Source organism: Podarcis gaigeae (assembly GCF_964106915.1).
Source record: "Podarcis gaigeae genome assembly, chromosome: 3".
NCBI lineage: Eukaryota > Metazoa > Chordata > Lepidosauria > Squamata > Lacertidae > Podarcis > Podarcis gaigeae.
Genome location: NC_139680.1, coordinates 23,367,717 through 23,390,920, shown reverse-complemented (window position 1 = coordinate 23,390,920; position 23,204 = coordinate 23,367,717). Strand labels below are relative to the sequence as shown.

The 23,204-nt window shown below is 39.9% G+C and overlaps 1 protein-coding gene across 4 annotated transcripts in view; it reads right to left on the bottom strand.

Moving 5' to 3' along the window:
• The window catches only part of CSMD1 (CUB and Sushi multiple domains 1), a 949,787-nt gene that overhangs the window by 88,870 nt on the left and 837,713 nt on the right, over positions 1-23,204 (bottom strand). For all 4 annotated transcript variants that reach the window (XM_083729648.1, XM_083729649.1, XM_083729651.1 and 1 more), the window contains 6 exons: positions 18,085-18,203; positions 13,320-13,389; positions 10,922-11,038; positions 9,060-9,269; positions 5,107-5,295; positions 324-501 (listed from right to left, as the gene is read on the bottom strand). In XM_083729648.1, coding sequence (XP_083585774.1) covers positions 324-501; positions 5,107-5,295; positions 9,060-9,269; positions 10,922-11,038; positions 13,320-13,389; positions 18,085-18,203 — 883 coding nt within the window. The remainder of the gene's footprint in view (positions 1-323; positions 502-5,106; positions 5,296-9,059; positions 9,270-10,921; positions 11,039-13,319; positions 13,390-18,084; positions 18,204-23,204) is intronic.

The following is a 23,204-nucleotide window of genomic DNA, read 5'->3' as shown; positions in this document are numbered from 1 at the left end:
ATGACCACAAAATATGATGCAATCCTTTTTTTTCTTCAAGCAACTTCATGTGGGAAATGTTCCAGAATCAAAATAGAGCTTCACAGGCTGGCTTTCATGTTGGAGAGAAGACTCACCTTCTCACAGCCTCCCTATGTTTCAAAACAGATCTTTCAAGCAGGATAGAAACTTGCTAGCCAACAAATTATGCTCTGTATACAAACTAACTAACTAACTAACTAATACACATGCACACATGAATACCAACAGTTTGATTATTCTGGATTGAGGCGAAGTTCAGATCCATCAATTATCAGCCTTTACGGTAATAAAAGTTCACATACCAAACTGCAATGTAGTCATTCACTAGTTCTGTTTGGAGTAAGGTGAAATTGATATAGATTCCATGGCCCTGGGGTACAGTAATAAGCCACGTACAATCTTTTGAATTTGGATATTCATCTGGAAATCCTGGGGAGTACACAGTACCATTTTCAGATGTTACATTATAGCCACAAGGAGCTGAAAAGGAAAGGAACGGGAGTGTTAAAAAGTAAGGATGCATGGTTAAGTCAGGACAGTGATTTGTCTTACGTTTAAGACGTTTAAGACTCCATCAGGCAAGGCCTCCTTTCACCTGCCTTGCTCCACCCTCTGGTCTCTGCTTCTCAATTTGTATTGTATTATTTTGCGTACTGTGGCTTGCCGTTGTTTTATTGATTATAGTTTAGAAATTATTTACTGTAACTATTGAGTGGATTTCTGTTTAACTTTTATATGTTATTATTATTTCATACTATTCTAATGATTGCTGAATGTTACTTTTTGATGTAGGTTGCCTATTTTCAAGTTTTATTATCACATTTTTGTATTGCATTAGATTATTATAAGATGTACATTTTTTGTTTCTTCAGCTTGTATTGTAAGATAGAAAGACAGTATACAAATTAAAAAATGATGATGATGGCATAGCCAATTCAAGAGTTCAAAAAAGCAAATTCACATGGTTCGTTACCTTTCAGTAATAAGCCTATACCATCTTCTGTGGGGAGTGGGGACAGTGCAGGTGAGCATGTTGATGAATCATGAACAGATGGCACTGAGGGCACATGACTACACCTGCACCCTCCACAGAACAGTGCTCAGGAAATGCTGCTGCAAGATACAGTCAAACCTCGGTTGTTGAACATAATCCGTTCCGGAAGCCCATTTGGCTTCCAAAATGTTCGACAACCGAGGCGTGGCTTCTGATCAGCTGCAGGAGCTTCCTGCACTTACGTGGAAGCCGCGTCAGATGTTAGGCTTCCGAAAACCATTCGAAAACCGGAGCATTTACTGTATTTTTTGCTCTATAAGACTCACTTTTTCCCTCCTAAAAAGTAAGGGGAAATGTTTGTGCGTCTTATGGAGCGAATGCAGGCTGCGTAGCTATTCCAGAAGCCAGAACAACAAGAGGGATTGCTGCTTTCACTGCGCAGCGATCCCTCTTGCTGTTCTGGCTTCTGAGATTCAGAATATTTATTTTTCTTGTTTTCCTCCTCCAAAAACTAGGTGTGTCTTGTGGTCTGGTGCGTCATATAGAGCGAAAAATACGGTACTTCTGGGTTTGGGGTGTTCGGGAGCCAAAGCGTTTCAAAACGGAGGCTTTCAGGAGCTGAGATTTGACTTACTATCATCAGCTAATGCTCCTTCTTTAATCTAGTGCCAGATGTTTTGGACTACAACTCCTTTCAGCTGTGCCAGTCCAATGGCATCAGGTGAGAGCCAAAGAGGCAGAAGGAATGCCATCCCTAAATCTTCAAGCTACAGGGTTGGCTTTTACAAAACTCTAATCTTCTAAAAGGGAAAAGCCTAGGAGAGTTGAATTGGAGACAGAAGCTCCAACTCAAGTCAAACTCTTATCAAAGCAAGTTGCCACAAGGAGCTCCCCAAGCTTCCTTGGTTTGTGAGCTACTTTGTGGGACTACAACAAAATACCTTTTTTAAAAAAATAGCACAAATAGATTCAACCCACCATATTCTTCCTTTTGATCAAATCCCACTGATAAATCTGCTTCTAATTGGAAGTGCATCCAATTGTGCAGAAGAATGTGATGAATCATGTGATTATTCCTCCTCAAAGAAAGGGATAAAGAATCAATTGAATTGGGTAACATCATCTTCTGCCCTGCAGTGGCACTTTCCCGTTTTTTGTGATCCCTGTAGTCACAACTCCCTTCCCATTTTATCCACTCAACAATAGGGTTGGGTCAATTAACAATGAGTATACGTGACTTGATTCTACAGACAGACTCTCCTCTTGTTGGACTTGACTGTGAGAAGTGGAAAAGAAGCTGAAATATGCCTTACTATATTTCTCAATATTTAGCACACAAAATGCTTACTTCCTCTTCCGTGAGCATGCTCAACATAACAATGTAAGGAGGCAATTTAACTATTTGAAACTATTTAAACATCCTAGTTAATATGGGGAGGTAGTAGCTTTTTCTTCATTAAGAACCTGACCTAAAGCTGATTGATGTTTTTTGCCAAAACGCAATACAGCTCAAAGGAAATTTTGCAGATGTTAAGTGTATGACAGTGGTTTTACTTGCTGAGTTACTCTACATTAAAGAAAATGACTTCCCTTCATTGAACACACTGGAGGTTTGAATACATAAAAAAATCTTGGCCAGTTACTATTCTAGTCACTCTAAGGCTGCAATCTGAATCATCCTTTTGAGGAAGGGGTGTTGTGCAGCTGAAAAAGACTTTGGATCTTTTAGATGCAAGCCTTTTCTGACCCTTCCCAAGAAGCCCCAAAACTGCTTACTATTTGACAGTACCATGTCAGAGTTTTGACACTGGTTGGTCAGAACCTTGGACCTTTCTGTGGCATCAGGAAGCAGGGAATCCGATAGCAGATCTCCCTCTTTAACACTGGAGCTCTTTCTCGCATGTTGCAGATCCATATAATTTTGCAAGCCCATGGGCCACTCCCCAGGCCCCTGGACTAGGACTGCAGTTTATAACACCAAGTGTTGGAAGGAAAGGGTAGGAAATATTTAAACTGCTTTTTTATTTTTAAAGAAGCTCTACAGTCATTAGATGCTTTCTTGAATAGTACCTGAGAAAGCCCAGAGAGTACTGCACATTCAAGTAACAGCTATTGCTATTAACATTGTGTAAAGTAAATAAATCAGTTCAATGGCAATCAGGAGATTCCAGTTAAACATTTGGGCCAGAGAGAGCAGGAGCATGGAAATTGTTTTGGTCCTATATTTATGGAAAGCTTATGGCCTCCTGCTCCCAATGTCAAACTCTGCATGGGAGGGACACTGAGATCCTACACAAATATTAATGTAGTCTTTGCTTCCCCGGTACAAATAGGCTATTATGGACATGGAAAAAACAAACAAAAGGCCTGACACTGCTTTTTAATTTATAATAAACAACATGGTTTCACATCTGTCAGGTTTTCAATGTTTCTCCCCTCATTTCAAAATAGGTGATAAAAATATTTTAGCTCATCTGTATGCAGCTGTCACAGCAATAATGTCTTTAACACGGAAAGTTGTATAGCGCCTCCTAAAATCCTTTGGTAATTACTATAAAAATGAAGACCAATTATCAAAAGACCAAAGTGGATGTTTTCCAAGAGAGACTCTAAAAACATCTGGAAGTTAGATAGGATGGAAATTGAACAACTACAGGTGTGTTGTTGTTTTTCACTTTCTGGGTGTGGCGCTTTTACAGATAGGAAGCTGGATGTAACAGACAGACAGGTCCTCTGAGAAGTGCATCACTTGCTTCTACCTCCTCTGCTACTTACTCTCCCCTGTGCTAGTTATTTCTTTTCATTTTCCAATTTATTTATCAATTAAAAATGGGGTGTGGCACGAGCAAATTTTTATTCTGAAAGTGTAATCCATGGAAAAAAGTTTGAGAATCACCGATAACCTATAGATCATTTTATTCATACACTTAAAAAAACAAACCACAATACAAATAATATAGTCACTACTAGTAGCTTTGAAAAAAGTTGTATTTGATTTGATGTCTAGGCATGATGCAGCTTAGTATGCAGGTTCCCATCTGGCTCTTTTGCATGACAAAGGAAGATGATATTGGTCATTTCCATTGTTCTGCTTTTGTCAAGGATATCCATTTACGGACATGAGAAAGTTATTTTAATTATAGCATTTCAGTATAATTAATTGAAATTCTAGGCAAGGCACAGAATAATTCGCTCTTTTCCCTCTATGTATAATGTGCAAAATTTCAAAGTAATTTGAGGTGATTCAGAGTGAAAGAACTGAAATATGTGGCTGAGTTATAAACTACATTTAAAATATAAATAGGGCAACACAGTACCGCTTTATAAATTTATATACCCAGGTGCACAAAGGGCAGGCCAACCAACATTGCGAACTGTGATATATATTTGAAAAACTACTGCAGGCAAATAATTGAACACAGGGGGCTTCAACACAAAGAAACGTGTGCAAGGAAGTTATCTGAAAACTGCTAAAATCTGCAGATCAGTTGTTTGGCGGGGAGAGGGTGAGAAGGGGTGTTGAAGCAGCTGAGAGGCAAGATTTTAGCATTTACTGAAAAAGTTTGTGTGTAGCCTTGGCTTTTGAACCAAAGAGGGCGGACTCTGTTCTTAGGACACATTTGTACACGCAGTTCACTCAACCAGTTTGGAAATCCATGCATGAAACAGCATAATTTTTCGAGGGTTCAAGACACCTTCAGAAATCCTCAAACATTGTTAGGTCTAGTGCAGGAAATACTTCCCCATGTGCTACAGGTGTGGCCAGGTAGGCGAAAGGAAGAGGATTTGGAGGCTGATGGAAAAATGTGAGAAAGGGGAGTTGTTTACCTAATTATGTCATCTGGGATATGAAGGAGTTCAATGTGTAATAAACCAAGCTGTTCCCCAATTTTGGAGAGGAGCACCTTGGTTTCTTGAGCCCCGTTATGAACTGAAGTGGTGCATGGATGTTGGAACATCTCTATTAGTGGTTGATATCATTTTCAGCCCTCATGCATAGGGTTTTCTGCAATTTTCCATCTCATTTCATTGAATATATAATGTCGAGAGACTACTAAGAGTCAACTATTATTGCAATGAGCAAAATTTACCTTCACATTTTGGAAAGGGGTAGTTCCAGTTCCTGTTGATCCCATGGTGGCAAGTGAGAACAGAAGGACCAATCAATACATATCCTGGATAGCACTCAAAAGATATTGACTGGCCCACGCTGTAATCGGAATTAATGATATATCCATTGAAAAACGGAGGAGGATCTGGACAATTTTGTAATTCATATGCTGCAAGAAAAAGAAATGTGGGACAATTTTTTTTAAGTAACAGTTACACTGGTTCAGAATCGAAAGGGAGAAAAATGCTTGGATGATGATTCCCTATATTCAACATTGCAGGTAACCAGCTCAAGTTTTTTTCCTATTGGCAAAGGCAGGAAATGTTTTGAAAATAGTATATTTTAAGACAAGGCTCCTCCTCCTCCTAAGGCAAATTATATACAATAAGCATCAGGAATTTGTAGTATATAGTTAAGGTCTGTGACAGCAATATTTCTGTTCAACCCAACAGATGCCACCTAGCTGGAACTATTTTAATGCATTTCATATGTTCACTATGTTGACTTGCAAGTTTTAGAGTAAAAAGTTTAAATAGTCATCGTACAACTACTCCTCTATTAGAGAAGCATGTTGTTGTTTTTACAGAAACATAGCAGTTATCTGATAAACATCTGCATTGCTGCAGGCTTCAGGTTTGCTGCTGTTCTCCCCACCCCACCCCCAGATAAAAACATATTAACCCAATGTCTGCTTGCTGTTAATGTCTTGTTGCTAATGCTTCAGTTTGTTCAGTTTTCACCCAGTAATGCTGTACTAGGACAGGCGCATCACCGAATCACAGTTTTGACCTCTGTAAAGGCATGTAAATCGAAGACATGATATATAAATCAAATGAATGACTTGACTTATAAATCAGTGCCGAGACACACAAAAAATGAGCAACATGATTTATAGATAGCTTCATGACTTGTTAATTAGCCCCATATTATATAAATCATGTTCAAAGCTTGAAAATTCACCACCTTACTTACAAATCAATGCAACACCGTCTTGCAGTACAATGCAAGCCATTCACATATTAGATAAATCAATGGAAGGCTTTCCTCCCTGGTATACTGCATTTCCTTAAGTACTGAAGAGCACTGCGTAAATGCCAGAACCGTAATTCTCTCCCTGTCACACCATGAAGGTTCTCCAATAGTCATTTATTGGCAACATAACCACCTAGAATGCCTGACAATGCAGGCTAATCAAAGTCTATCACACTCTTGCGCGATAATTGTCAAACTGTGCAACAAGATGTGGTGATGATCACCACCTTAGATGGTTTTAAAAAGAGGTTGCATAAATCCGTGGAGTGAACACTAATAGTGGCTGCAACTACTATTCATGATGGTTATATGGAAGTTCCAGGTACAGAGGCAGCATGCCACTAAATCAGCGGTTCTCAACCTGTGAGTCCTCAGATGTTGATGGACTACAACTTCCATCATCCCCGAGCTCTGGCCTCGCTAGTCCAACAACATATGGGGACCCACAAATTGAGAACCGCTGCACTAAATGCTAGTGCTGGGGTGCATGGAACAACTGGTAATATTGCTTTCATGTCCTCCTTGTGGGCTCCTTGAGACAATTGATTGGCCTGGATACTGAACTGGATGAACCTTGGTCAAATCAAGCAGGACTCTCCTTGTGTTTTTACACAAGAATGCTGATGATGCAAATTATAAAAAAACAAGTAAGCGTTATTCACTGTTTTTTGAAATTGCTTTTTATGGAAGCAATAATCCAATTACCTATGTTCACAGCTTTTCAAAGAATAATCAGCCTGCCCTTTATCATTCCACTACACATTCTCTCCCCTGCCCTTTCATACATAAACCCATATAGAAGGATGAAAGGAGACACCAGGACAACACAACTGGTTGCCGAAAAGAAAGAACAAGGAAGAAAAAAATTGCAACCCAGCCAGATGGGTGGGGTATAAATAATAACATTATTATTATTAAATGCAGAACATGTTGGGGCATGTGCAGAGTGCCCATTCAACATACCAGCAGAGTGTCAGTGAAACAGAAAAACACCATACAGTTCTAGGTAGAGCCAGTCCCTTTACTGGTAGCATAAAGCCATTCCACACCTTGTAGGTTACATACAGTTGTAATTCACATTCCTTCCAACAGAATACAGTCTCCTTGCAACATTCCAACACAGACTAGGCTCTGGCCAAGAGCAGGGGCTAAGAACAAACTTGCTTCAAACACAAGTGTATTTATACTTTAGATTGAGCTGACTAACTCTCACATGCTTAACTAGTTGCAGGTGCAGGACAAGCACACCCCAAATTAACGAGCACACCTAACTTAACCCTTTCTTGTCCTTTTTTCTCAGCATGCATAAACCCCTTATGAATTAACAGAACATAGAATGCCCTTGGCCTTGAAGAAAGTAGGTCTCAAGGAGTTTGGCATTTTTATTCATTTCAGTAAATTCTCAATTTGCAGCCAGTTTGAAGTTAACATAGAGAGTAAGAGTGGAGGAATGAGGCTGTACTATACACAAGGGGGGTGGGTGTGTAGAGAGACAGACAGAGAAAGAAAGAACACAAGAGAAAGTATCAAAATGGTTTGGATAAAATAACAGGGAACTTTCATGAAATGGTAAATTGCCCAACATGATTCAGGAGAAACCTACCTTGGGAATTTGGAAAAAATAACTAATCATAATTCAAGTAACAGAAAAAAATCATAATACAAACTTTATGCACCAACTGTAATCAGACATATTAGATTTTTATTAAAAAGGACACCAACACACCTTATAAAACAAGGAACGTGCATTGGTAAAAGTATCCCGTAACCCGTGCTAATTATAAAACAAAACTTGTTATTATTATTTATCATTATTTTTTGTATATTATATACTGAAAGGTAAAGGACCCCTGGACGGTTAAATCCAGTCAAAGGAGGAGGAGTGAGCTCATGTTGCTCTATCCCAGCTCCTGCCAACCTAGCAGTAAACACCATTTCTGTGAGCTCTGGTTTCCGTCATAGTGTTCCGTTGCACCAGAAGCGGTTTAGTCATGCTGGCCACATGACCCAGAAAGCTGTCTGTGGACAAACACCGGCTCCCACAGCCTGAAAGCAAGATGAGCGCCACGATTCCACTTAACCGTCCAGGGGTTAACCTTTTTTACCTTTGTATACTGAAAGCACAGAAATACAACTAAAAGGCTAAAAACACAGCAAATGCAAAAAGAAGGACGAAAGGTCCCACTTCACTAAAAGAGGCTGTGATGCCATCCTTCAAATTAAGAGCCAAAAGCTTGGGAAATGAGAACACATAAGCTTTGACTTGGGACCCAGATGAGCTTAAAAATGTTTATTACATTTATTTCCATTCAAAACTTTCCCCAGTTACACACTAATCCTCCAAAAAATACTGTGGCTTTCTAACTATGTCCATACCAATACTGGCCACAATCCAGAGAAGGCTAAAAACACTCTAGTTTCCTTTCCAATCATTGGGCATTAAGCAAACTGCTAATAAATGAACACATCACAAAAACATATATTTCTAGCGTTGAGAATTATGAAATGTTTAATAGGACATTTATTGTCCAGACCAGTTCACATTTTAAATAAAATAATATAAATACAAAGCACCAAGGCAAAATGGAAAAACTGCCACAGAACAAATTCCAACATGCATAAACCCAACAAGCCCAAGGGAAGAAAAAAGAAAAAGAGGTCTTCACCTGGCAATGAAAAGAAAACAGGTATAGAACCAGGAAAGCTTCCCAGGGGAGGAAATTCTACAGACAATGGGCCACAACAACAAAAAAGACTCGCTGGGAACCAGTCACCTGATGGCATGCAAACCTAAGAGAAGGGGCTGAGAATATGATCTTAACACTGTCAGATTTACATAGGAGAAGACAATTATTTAAGTCCTCAAATTATAGAATTAAGGTTATGTCACCGGTTGCTCACCTTGATATACAAGTTTAAATCCTTGCCTATTTTCCGAGTGATCACTGTAAAAATGGATGAGAGTTTCATGTGTTGTGCTTAATAAAGATGGTGGGAGGTCTGTTCCACTGAACTGGCCAATCATAGAACTAGTGTGATATGGACCATTCTGGATTTCAAGGAAGTCATGGTTAGCTTCGGTGGAGAAGTTCAGAAACTGTATATGTGCCCCTGTAAGGGGAAAAAAGTAATAAAAATGATATTACCTAACAGTTCTGTTGTAACCACAGCATTGGGGGCATGCTGCTCTGTAGAGTCCCCCCAACCACCAGAAATGGATTTCCAGGAGAGGTGTAAAACCACTGTTCCATGAGCAGAACTACGTAGTAATCAGAAAATGGAAGCTACGATGCAAGCTCATGTGTTTTGCAAATGGGATCCCTAATAAAAGCTGTCCAAGAGACAGATACTGTTGTAAAATATATATATATATATAGCAAAAGGAATCTATATTGCAACATAGGTACCTTTTATAACCATACAGTTTCTATTATCCACAAAGTAATTAGTGTCTAACCTCTATACAAATCCCTAAAATACAAGCAGGGCATTATTTTAAAAACAAGCTTAATTATTAAGAACCTGACATTATAGCTGGATTTATAATAACCAAACTGATTAATTTAACTAATTAGCTGAGCACATAATATTATCTTTACTTAGTGTATTATATTACATAAATCCATGTAAGGAAGGAAAGCTGTTAATACATAAAATAAATGAATACCTAGCTAAGTGTTCAACAACAGGCCAATTTTAATTAGCTAACAGTGCAGACCTATACATGTCTACTCAGAAGTAAGCCCTGTTTAATTGTACAATGCTTACTGCCACAGTTACATGTGTATACAGCCAAAATCTCATAATTTGCTAATTTTTTTAATAGTGAGAAATTGTATTTTCCTTTTGTTCCAGACTCCTATCTTTCTTTCAATGGACTATTTATCTGCAAGAATCACACCATCCTAATTATTATCTATACTAAGATGCATTCCCTTAAAGGCACAGCTGCAATTTGCTAATGAGCCCAAAAAGGTTGTAAACAAGTTCTAGCTACCCATGAAATTATTTGGATAAGAAGCGTTTGGGACGTTTCAATCTAGTTTGTGATGATAAACATATACGGTAGCCTTATTATCTTCTCCTCATGAATAATGTATAGATTACCAGCAAACACATCTGAAGAAAAGGGAAAGGAATGCAACGTGAGTGGCTTGGTCTCTTGTTAGAGGACTGAGAAAGGACAGATCAAATTGAGTTAGGTGTTAAGTGTTTTATTTCGAGCCACCATTCCAACTTAAAACTACTCAGAATGAGGCAGAGAGATTTCACAAACAATGCTTTTTTACTAAAAGTAAATGTTGGACCTGATCCATCCATCCATCCCTACACTTAACATCAGACATGCAAACAACTCTCCCTGTATTGAGCCCTGCTGGTAGAATAGGGGGCGGTGACTATGGAGGACTCCTGTATGAGAAAAAAGAAGTAGCAAGTGGGTGGAGAATAGATGGGAATTTCCAATTTCAAATCAATTTCAATCCAATTTTAATTTCTAATTTTCTCTGGATAAAGCAACACACAAAAGCAGCGGCTATATTATTGTTATACTGTTCACCTTTCCACAATGTGCCCATGGCCAATGTACAATGTGCCAATGTATGAAGCCTATATAGATCTAGCTATGTGTCTAGATAGACAGACAGACAAGAAGAAATATGTGGCAGTCATTGTTTTGGAAGTTAGGGAACTGCCAGAGAGATCCAAAATCCTATGGTTGAGCTGAAATGTATCATTATCATCATCATCATCAAGATTCTTACCATATCCAACAGGCAATAATATCTTCCACACGCAGCCCAGGTTACTGGGATAGTTTCCTGGGAACCCTGGGCTCAGTATCACTCCAGCCATATTTGTCAGTGTCCCACCACATTTGGCTATTGAAAATAAAATAAAATAATGTTATTATATTTCATGGTTTATTGAATGATGTATTACTTATGCAATGTTCATGTAACTGATGAGCACTACATTGTACACTTGAGCCAACACAGAGCACTACATTGTACACAGAAGGCTCTTATCTGAACAGGCTTCCCCATTCACTTTGACAGCTCTACACATGGATTCGTTTTCATGCAGAGGGCAGCATTTGACATTGAAGTTAATGGAGAAACCTCTGTAGGTAAAAAGACTCCTCTGGGTAAGTCTGCTCCAGCAAGAAATCACTAACCACAGCATACAGCCATTGGTACATCCAAGCATCATATGAATTGTAGAATGACCCCTTATAAGTTTCAATTATAAAACGGCCATCCATACATTACATTGACAGGTCAGAAAATATTCTTCGCATGTCACTTTATATTCTGAACACTGAAATTATACTGGTTTCTATGATTCAAGCATGACAAAGGGGTGATTTAATTATTTCTCTCTTTTTTGCATTAATCTGCACATTTTATTTTAAATTATTCAGCTCACATACGTAAGATAACGGTTCAAATATCACCTTAGGCACAAGGTTATCTTAGGGAAATCACCAACACTGTCAAAATCCCCACTACTCTTCTGCAATATGTAGACGGTAATACTGGCTCGATCAATTATAAGGTGTTCTCTACCAGGGGTGAGGACATGGGTGGCGCTGTGGTCTATACCACTGAGCCTCTTGGGCTTGCCAATCAGAAGGCTGGCGGTTCGAATCCCTGCGATGGGGTGAGCTCCTGTTGTTCGGTCCCAGCTCCTGCAAACCTAGCAGTTCGAAAGCATGCCAGTGCAGGTAGATAAATAGATACCGCTCTGGTGGGAAGGTAAATGGTGTTTCCGTGCGCTGCTCTGGTTTCGCCAGAAGTGGCTTAGTCATGCTGGCAACATGACCCGGAAAAACTGTCTGCGGACAAACGCCAGCTCACTTGGCCAGTAAAGCGAGATGAGCACCACAACCCCAGAGTCGTTCATGACTGGACTTAACTGTCAGGGGTCCTTTACCTTTTTTATACCAGGGGTGGCTAGACTATGGTGCACTAGATGTTGTTGAACTACAACTCCCATCATCCCTGGCCAATGAGCCATGCTGCTGGGGATTCTGAGACTTATCATTCAGCAGCAGGTTCTATGAATTTGTTATGTACTGCTGAGTTGAATAGGATCCAAAATGCAGCAGTCTGATGGGTCCTAGAACCATAGGATCCAGAATGCAGCAGTTTGATTGGTCTGCAGGAGCCACCCAATCCAGCTCCAGGTGGAAGTAAAATCCGCAACCTGATTGGCCTACAGGAGAATCCCGGAATTAGCCAATCATGTGGGGCCCATTGTGTAAATAGTGTATATAAAGCAGACATTTGGGAGAACTTCCATTCCTCCTCACTACTATGAGCTGAATAAAGAGCATGAAAGAGCATGAAATCCACACTCGACCCCGAGTATATTTCAGAATCAATATGTTAATTCACATTTTAATTCAACAGGGGAAGGTGTACTAAATAAAAAGCATGTATATGAAAGGGAAAGTCGAAACATGAGAAAAGGAGAAACCTTTCCCTTAATTCTGGATAATCAGGGTCAATGGTTCGAGGGTACCACCTGATAGGTGTAAAAGCGACATTTTCCAGTCAAACGGGCTTGATATCAGCAGATACAAACTGCAATAACAGAATGTTATTGGGCTCCAACTACCAACCCTGGATGAGATCTTCACGTCTCGCAGCTTGAAGAAGTCACACAATATCCTGAGAGATCCCACCCATCCTGCTCACAACCTCTTTGAACTGTTGCCTTCGGGCAGAAGATACAGGACAATGAAAACACGAACCACACGCCTTCTGAATAGTTTCTATCCAAGAGCTCTGATTGCACTAAATAATGATCTCAGGGCCAGTTGTAAGAAATAGCAAGCAGTGAGTAGTAAGGAATGAGATAGGTTTTAGGTTATGCTATGCTTCTAATAGGTTATGTTATATTCTGGATTATGTTATGTTCTAATAGATTATGTCTGAATAGGATGAGAGTGTTGGAGATACGTGCGAATGTGTATGTGAATCCGGTCTTGGGTGTTTGATTTTCGTTGTTGTGTATACTGTGTATATACGGACAATGACAATAAATTTATCTATCTATCTATCTATCTATCTAAAAACTGCAGCTGCTAATTAACACTTTGGTTTTGTACTTATGTCATTCTTAATAACACATGGTTCAAAAAGTATGCATGCATACCTATACATAGAGGAGAAGGGTAGTTCCAACGGCGAACTGTTCCAGGCATACAAGAAATATGAGAGCGCCCCTAAAATAAAATAAAAAATAATGATTCATCATTGTCCTCTGTTTCTCCAGCTTTCCCCTGGCAATTTAGCATAATTATTCTAAGGAGAAAACACCAGCGTTGCTAGTGAAATCCTTTTGCCAATTACTCTCCCCCTGCACTTTACTACCCATGACAGTTTTCTAATTAAGGTTAAACAAAAGACTACTGCAATAATTAGAATTCCTTTTAAAATGGGAAATGAGTTGTGCCACATGTCTTAAGAAACTGTTTCAAAACCACTGTTCTGAACTCAATTATTGCATAGGTTTGCAGAGCAATGTAACATCCTCATTTGCATTCTTCACCATGCTACCAAAGGATGGGATTTATTTCAAGATCAGACAATGGTTCGGTGTAGAAAGAGATTTTTTAAAAGACTGCTCTCCCTTTTTTCAGTGGAGAGCGCAGAACAGGATTGTGCCATAATGTCTTAACTATACTGCCCAATCAATGTAATGTACATGGTTTCAATTCCAGAATTAGTGAAATTATAGTTTGGTTAGGATTTTTTTTAAAAAAAATCTCCCTCATCAAATACATACAGAGAGTGCGGAATTAGATCAAATGTAATCTATACCCAAGTTATTCTCAATATGGATAAACTTTCAAAAGAACACGTGTGCTGTGGCTGCAATCCAACAGTTAGCTCAACTCTCCTTCCTAGGACTTGAACTAGATGACCTGCAGGGACTCTTCCAGCTCCAGAATTCTGTGATTCTATGAACCAAAACCCACTGAGATAAACAGAATGCCAGCTTTACTCCACAACCAGGGTGCCATGCAGTGTGCATGGTCCTGGCACGGAAATTTGTGGGTGCCAGGCCCCTTCATGGGGAATTTTGTGGGTGCTCATGCACCCAGGGCCCCAGGGCATTGGCACCTATGGAGATGAATGGATATAAGGTTGTCCCTTTTGAATTATGGTGCTGAAGGAGACTCTTGAGAGTCCCATGGACTGCAAGAAGATCAAACCTATCCATTCTGAAGGAAATCAGCCCTGAGTGCTCACTGGAAGGACAGATCCTGAAGCTGAGGCTCCAATACTTTGGCCACCTCATGAGAAGAGAAGACTCCCTGGAAAAGACCCTGATTTTGGGAAAGATGGAGGGCACAAGGAGAAGGGGAAGACAGAGGACGAGATGGTTGGACAGTGTTCTCGAAGCTACCAGCGTGAGTCTGACCAAACTGCGGGAGGCAGTGGAAGACAGGAGTGCCTGGCATGCTCTGGTCCATGGGGTCACGAAGAGTCGGACATGACTAAATGACTAAACAACAAGGTTGTCCTTGTTGGGTTGTGGTTAGTCTGTCAAAAATGTTACAAACTGTGGCTATAGATTTCACATTTCACAGGGTTTCAGCCACAGAAAAACATACGCAGTTGGGCTCACAAAAGCCGACTTCCCTGACTCCTCCTTTCCACCCCAAGGGTTGGGAGTGGGTTTGAAGAGGAAGGAAGGAAGGAAGGAAGGAAGGAAGGAAGGAAGGAAGGAAGGAAGGAAAGGAAGGAAGAGAGGGAGGGAGGGAGGGAGGGGTTCATGGAGAGAGGCAACTACCACCGTTCCATTTCATTGGATGATCTCATGTTCTGCTATTGTGAGAGAAGGATGAAAAGTATTTCTATCCACAGCATGCATATTTTTATCCATCTCTTTCAAATCCTAAAATGCCTAGATTCTTTCTTTCTTAACAAATAATAATAATAATAATAATAATAATAAATAATAATAATAACTTTTCCTCATAGGGGAGTTGTATTCCTGTACTATCTCCATTGTAACTCTATTTTTAACCCCAGTGTGCTTATTATTAGGTTGGCTACCAATCAAATAGTTTAGAAATACATCATCATATTTAGGGGCCCCTGCAAACATTCTTTTTGTTGCTCATTCATGCTGATTTGATTTATTGTGTTTCCTTATCTGCCCTTCACCACATAGTCCCCAGGTGGGTTACGACAATAAAAAATATACAATTATAATAAATTATTTGAGCTCATGCTATCAGAGAAGCAGCCATGTCTGATCTCACTGTCAATACCCTTTGTGCATGTAAAAAAAAAAAGGTTGGTGGTGGTCAAATGGTTTGATTTCCAGACAGTGCATATTCTGTATCCTCCTTCTGGAACTCCTAAGTTTTCATAGCACTAATCTTCTCTGTGTGTTTTCCCCTCCTGCTTTAGTAGCGCTACAACGCTTTCAAACAGTGATAATGTGGCCATATCGGGGAAATGTCACAGAACAACTAATAAAGCAGAATAATTCCACCGTTAATGTATCATTATTGTGTTCAGAACATGTTGCTGGATACATCCACAGTAAAACAATCTAACTCTTGTGATGACAACATTGAAACAAGTGTCATATTCTAGTGAAGCCCATTGTCAAGGTCTAAGGCTAGCCCTGTGTTTTCCCAAGATGACATAGCATGAAGTACAATGTAGTACTAATATATAACCAAGTGCTTGACAAAGCAATGCAGTAGTAGTCCTTTAGGTGCCAGGCAATAAATTTCCTCCACAACCAAGCCTTTGGCTTTTAACTATCTGCAGCCTTTTAGAAGGGGGCAGGATATTTTCCACCTTGGTCTTAATGTATCTCTGTGGGGGTTCTGTCTGATTGTCTGGTTGGTTGTAAGTCGCCTTAGGTTGTGCTGAGAAATACCAACAAATTTAATAAATACATAAATAGTAGTATTGCTGTGGACATTGATTATTTATTGTATAATGCCATTCCTAACCCCTTCTCCTTGTTGACTTTCAGTGGTCTAATTTTAGATTACAGTCATACTTTGGTTTTTGAACAGCTTAGTTCTCAAACGTTTTGGCTCCTGAACGCTGCAAACCCAGAAGTGAGTGTTCCAGTTTGTGAACTATTTTTGGAAGCTGAACGTCCGGCGGGTCTTCCTGCAGCCAATCAGAAGCCGCACTTTGATTTTTGAAAGGTTTGGAAGTTAAATGGACTTCCAGAACTGATTCTGTTCAACTTCCAAAGTAGAACTGTATATTTTATATTCATACTTATGGCAAAAATGTATATATTCTGGTAGCTACGATATATGTTTGTCCACTGGTGACTTGTCAGTGTAGGCTGATGTGTTTAAAACATATGCATTGCCCAAAGAAAGGCAGTGAGAAACACTGTGACAAAGAACTCACTTGAACTTTGGCATGTGCAAACTATTTATTTAGATTTCAGCAAAAGAAGACCAAATGTAATATTGCAGTCTGCATTCTAGTGTTTAGCAGCACTGATGCTAGCTCAGAATCTATGCCTCAGTGAGATTTTTGCACTAAGAAAGGTCATACATTTATTTATAAATCAAGGAAGACTGCATTAATATATTCTCACATTATCATAATATGGCAATTACCACTAAGAAAAGCAAAACCACAGACTGCAAAAAAGGTCTGTAAGGCTTTAAAAAGAGAAAAGAAACCCTGGCAGAGAAGCAGGTATATAAATGGAAAATCAACTCTATTTTACCTTTCAAGAAGATAGGCCCATTATGCAAGCAAAACTAATTTTATTATGAATGACTATTTTATTTGCTTTGCAGAAGGACCAATAGAAAAGAATAAAAATCTAAGAATAATCAGAATTAATAATGAAATAGGAACAGGGAGGAAGATACCAGGAAAATTAAATGAAGCCACAACTTTCAAGTATCCATTGAAAAAGAAAGAGATGTACAGAGGCAGGCAAACATGTCTGAAACAACAGTTGTCTGACAGTTTACTGTCATACTTGGAGATGGATCATAACCGAGTGGCAGAGAACAAGATTTGCTCACAAAAGGTCCCAGTTTTAATTGCTGGCATCAGCCCCAGTAGATGGTATGAAAGGCCTTTGCCTTCAACACTGGAGAGTGACTGTTACTCAGAGTAAGACAATACTGGGCTAGATGGTTATGACCTGATATAGGGCATGTTCCTTTCCTGCAGAGTGTATTAAATTGAATGCAAAACGTATACTCCCAATCCAGAGAAAATTAGCAACAGTTAAGACCTATTTAAATTAATAGGAATTCTGATTATTTCTGAGTATCATGTCCAATTGATTTCTGTTAGCTATATCACTTCATATAAAAGAGTTGCAGGTGTGGTAGTCTCAGAAAATATGAAAGAGAAAATTGCTGATGTTCCTCTGCTGGAGCAAATTTTTGTTGATGAGAGAGATGGGGAAAATATGCCAAGTTTTGACTTTATGCAGTTCTCTTCAGCAAGCAGAGTGAAAAAGCAACCATCACTTATTTATCCTGATCCTTTTCATATGAGACAAAGAGCTGAAAATATTTCAAGAGGATACCTTTTCTTCACCAAAAGAATTTGATCTAGCAGAAGATATTAGTAAAGTACTGCGGACTCCATGTTTGTTTGTTTTCAAAAGCTAAGCCATGGACTCTTTGCTTTTGAAAGATTTGATATCTCTATGGTAGTTTTGGTCATGTGAATGGTGCCACAGATCCCCTGGGTAGATTACACAGGCACCCTGGGGTCTCTGGACCCGCAGCCGGGAGCCACTGCCTTAGGAGATGTAAGTTGTGGGAGCAAGAACTGACAAAAATCTCTCTCACCATGGAAGCACCCATGTTGTGGGTTTCTGCTCTATTCAATTATGAATCCAGCCCAATATGTTAGAACAGCAACTATACCATTTCAAAAGAAAATGCAAGTACCTGTAATGTGTATCCTGGCTCACACTGAAATGACAAAACATCATTCACCATATATCTATCGCCCATTTTGAATCCATTGCTAGGAATTACTGGTTCTGGGCAGGCAGCAAGGCCTACAGCTAAAACAAAATAAAGGGGGGAAATGGAACAAAACATATTAAAATATTCATGTTGTTTTGAAGTTTTATTACTTATTTTTTGTTCTTTAGCATATAACATGATCTAATCAATTCACAAAATTAAAAAGACATTAAAGTCCCTGACTTAAGCATGCCATAATCTAAGAAACACAAGGGAAGAAATGATAGCAGCAGGACAGAAAGGAAGAACAGTTCAATATAAATACACAAACAGATACATAAAGCCATCAATAGTATGTATGTGTGTATATATTGCACAGAGAGAGACATATACACACACAGTCACACACAGAAGCGTGTATATACATATGAAACAACGGTAATAGGTCACATTTTATATATTTGCTCTTGAGTAAAATTAGCTTCAAAATACAGTGGTACCTTGGGTTAAGTACTTAATTTGTTCCAGAGGTCCGTACTTAACCTGAAACTGTTCTTAACCTGAAGCACCATCTTAGCTAATGGGGCCTCCTGCTGCTGCCGCACCGCCAGAGCACGATTTCTGTTCTCATCCTGAAGCAAAGTTCTCAACCTGAAGCACTATTTCTGGGTTAGCGAGTCTCTAACCTGAAGCGTATGTAACCTGAAGCGTATGTAACCCAAGATACCACTGTATAATGGTGTGACAAACCTAGAAATTCATTCACACTCACAGAAGGAATTCATGTTCAATAATGCACACTGCAAGTGTGTGTGTGTGTGTGTGTGTGTGTACACATGCATGTGCAAGTCTCTTGAACAGGACATAGTGTGGCATGATGATGTCTTACTGAAGAATTAGGGGGGCTTAAAGGAAACGGTGGATGGATCTCTATCTGCCATGCTGCAGAGCCAGAGACAAGGTATTCTTTAGACCACATGCTTTACATGCTGTAGTTCTCATTCACAGCTTATGAATATCAAGTACTGTTTTCAAGGGTAGCATGCCTCTCTTGTACAGGAAATTGCTTACTGCATGCTCTTCACAGGTCAGCTAACTCTTTTGGCATAGGACATAAAACTCATTAATGTCAATACTGATCACTCTCCCAGTGATCTCATCCCAGTTCCTGCTTGTTAAATACTTTTGCCATTCCAGCTCTGGCACGAGACATACATCCAGGCACGTCATTACAGTGACCTCCAATATTTTCCAGGCATCACTGCCATCAATGACAAGAAAGCTCACAGCACTATAATCTAGTTAACATTTCTGAAAGTATATTAGCATTCATTACATGAAACTGTCAACTAACCAAAATAAAATTCCCTAGGCTGTTTGATCCAGTCTCAAAAAAGCTTTGCTTCTTATGTTTCACAAAAAAGAAATGTGATATATATTAGTGTGTGATACACACACACACACAAACACACACACACACATGTATAATTAAATATTGCTCTTAATTTCTATGAAGTCTCAGTTTGCAGCGAATAGCCTTATTCCTTGGCATCGAGAACAAATTCTGTGCAAGTATGAGAATTAACTCATGAATGTGAACAGAAGTAAACCCTTAATAAATGTGAAATGAAATTGCGATCCAATATGTTTCTACGGGAGAGATCAAAACAAATAAAAAGTATTGGGGGAGAAAAAAAATACATCTGTACTACATACCACTTATTAAGACTTGAGCTATAAGCCCTACTTAAAAATTAAAAATAGAGAAGGAAATATACATTTATAAAGCAATCTAGAGCATTTATAGAGCAAACGAGAGAGAATCAGAGTAGAGGAACCACGTTGTTACTCAAAGTTCTGCCAGCTTGAACCAGCTAGGACAAAAAGTGGAAGTGGGGGGGGGGTTGTTTTGCTGCACCAGCTCCAGGACCCAGATGAGGTGCCCTGTTCTGCCCCATCCCTGTAACATCCTTTTCCTGGTAGTAGGAGTGTATTCACTGTGATTGGGGAGTGGGGCTGTAGCAAAAGCCTCTGGTGCAAGCTAGCAGACCAAAACATCCAACACCATAGACTGGAGGTTAGAAATACTGCCTTAGGAGGGTTGAACTGATTCGGAATCCACTGAAACGTAATGCTTCCCTGCCTCAATTCTTCTTCACAGAGAAACCACGCAACCCTTGATTTTACACCTGTATATCTCTGCCAATAACACAACATTCATTGCCAAAAGTTAGAGTTTATAATAATTATGTCTTATCTAAGTATTCACCTGTCATTCAAGCCACTGGAACTGTGGCTGAGGTTTAAATTATATCTTATTTTCACCATCCAGTATCCCAGTGAAAAAGGAGCAGAGACATGTCTCTCAGCACTTTATTTATATAATAGAATAAGGTGGATCAGAAATAACAGTGTGCACTAAGCAGCTGGGCCTGCATCAAGAAGATAAGCCTCTGAAAAGCTAGAATCAGCTGTTTGTGGGGGAAAGGGGGTTCATGGGGGAACTAAATCCAGTCCCAACTCCCCTACTGAAATAAAGATAATACACAGGATTTTCTGATTTATTTAAGAATTAGGCATACACTAGTCCAGCTCTTGGATCAGAACAGGGAACTTGGTGTACAAACTATTCACTTGTTCGATCCTCCATCCAGCTAGGGGAATACATGCAGGAAGCCCTAGGTGGCAGAGGGGAAGTCATACAGTCTAGCAAACAGAAATGCTTGCATTGATAGAATGACCCCAAGAGCGTTTTGAATTCTTCCCATTTTCTTCATTGTTTTCAGAGATGGCACAACCAGCCACTTCCAGTACACATCTGGTCCCTCGGAAACAGGCAAGTATCCTGGTGTGTAGGAGGGCAGAAATGGAAATACCTGGATGGTAGAAGCCAAGCTTGTCTGTCTTGCCTCTCCTACCCTGCAGGTATCTATTAATCTGAGAGTACTTGGAACAGAACCACAAAGCCTGAAAAAGAGACTGTGGCGCGAAGATTTGCAGCAGCACCAACTCAAAATTATTTTCTAAATCTACAGAGCAGATGGCACTTACCTCTATTCAGAAGTTTAATGGTAAGAATAAGCATTTTGAATTTAACATTGAAACAAACTAGTAACCAGTGTAGACAGTACAATATCAGTGATATGTTCTGCCCTCACATCCCTGATTTTGGTGTACAACTTCCAACATTCCTTACCATTGGCTATGTTGGCTGGGGACATTGATGGAGATGTAGTCTAAGAACATCTGAAGGGCCCTATACAGTATTGGCTACTCCTGTTCCGGACCAACTAATGTTTCTGAACTGTCTTCAAAGACAGTCCCTCTTACAGTACATTAGAATAATGTAATAGTGAATTGCTTAGGGCTTTCAGTGGTTGGCTAGTGTAGCTTCACAGGAAAAGAGGGTGGCAGATATCCCAGATGAATGCACTCCTGGCTGCTGCTGGCACCTAGTCCTATAGTAAATGTAAAAGGTAAAGGACCCCGGGGCAGTTAAGTGCAGTCAAAGGTGCCAATGGGGTGTGGCGCTCATCTCACTTTTCACGCCAGGGAGCCGGCGTTTGTCCGCAGACTGCTTTCCGGGTCATGTAGCCAGCATGACTAAACTGCTTCTGGCACACGAAAGACCGTGATTCCAGAGCACACAGAAACACTGTTTACCTTCCTGTTGCAGTGGTACCTATTTATTTACTTGCACTGGTATGCTTTCAAACTGCTAGGAGCACAGCAATGGGAGCTCACCATTGACAATGAGGACAGTGGGGGGACAGCAATAACAAATCAAGGGTGTGGCAAGAAGTTCAAGAGGCAGTGTGAAGAAAGAAGACTAAAACCGCAAATATAGACTTGGGTGTTTAAAATCACCTTGCTAACACTCCTTAATGCGTTCTGAACTTGCATAATTCCCTTTCTGTAAAGTCAACATCAGAATGACGGGTAAGATTTCCTCTTGCTGTCCAACAGGGACAGTCAATACTGCTATGGTTGGCAATTACTTTTTCTCAAAGGTAAGGAGAAAGGAAGATCAATGTATCAATAACAGAAGCCAGAGGTAGGCTATTACTACCTTCCTTCCCTGCATACAGAATCTAGGAGATTTTAATAGATTCCTTTGATTGCCACTGTGAGCTGGAAATATCTTCTTCTGTCATGATTGTCTACATCACAAATCCTGGCATGCGTTTCCATATATAATGCAGCACAAAGTTAAGAATCCCAATGATTGGGGAGTTAACTTGACCCAGTAAAATCTGAACAACAAGTTCATGTTTCCAACAGCATGCCCTAATGTAGAAATTTTTGTCATGTCCATTTCAACTGGGGTTAGACCTGCTTTTAGCACAGAAACTGCTTTGGTTGTCCCGTATGATGACCTCTGTTGGGAAAGAGACAGGGGAAATATGTCCTTGTTAATTCTCCTCGACCTCTCAGCAGCTTTCAATACCATCGACCTAGTTATCCTTCTGGAGCGGCTGTCCAAGTTAGGGGTGGGTGGCACCACTTTGTGGTAGTTGTGGTCCTACTTGGATAGTCATTTCTAGAGGGTGATGCTTGGGGGTGTGCTGCCCCATGGAGCATTCAATATGAGGTTGCTCAGGATTCGAGTCTCCCCCTCTCCAACTGCTATTTAACAGCTATATGAAACTGCTGAGTGGGGTCATCTGGAGCTTTGGAGTATGTTGTCAGCAATATGGTGATGACACACCGTTCTTCTTCTTCTTCACATCTGCAGGTGTGGCAGTGGATATGCTAGACCATTGTCTAGGGTGGCCATATTTCAAAAAATGAAAATCTGGACACAAAACTTATTTGTGGCCATAGTTTATTCAGGACATAGATATAAGTTACGGACAGTACTTGGGGGGGCGCAGGGGTACGCATACCCCTAAACATTTTGTGAATCTAGGTTTGGCCTCATTGAGGGGCAGTATTTCATTATGAGTAGGAAAATGAGAGTACCCCTAAACGTTGTTGTTGTTGTTTTTAAGGGAAAAAAAGCACTGATTATGCAGCATGTGTATGGAGTATGAAAACAGATTGGAGACACTCGTGTTAACAAACTTGCTTTGGAGCTAGGGAGGGAGTAAAAAGATAAT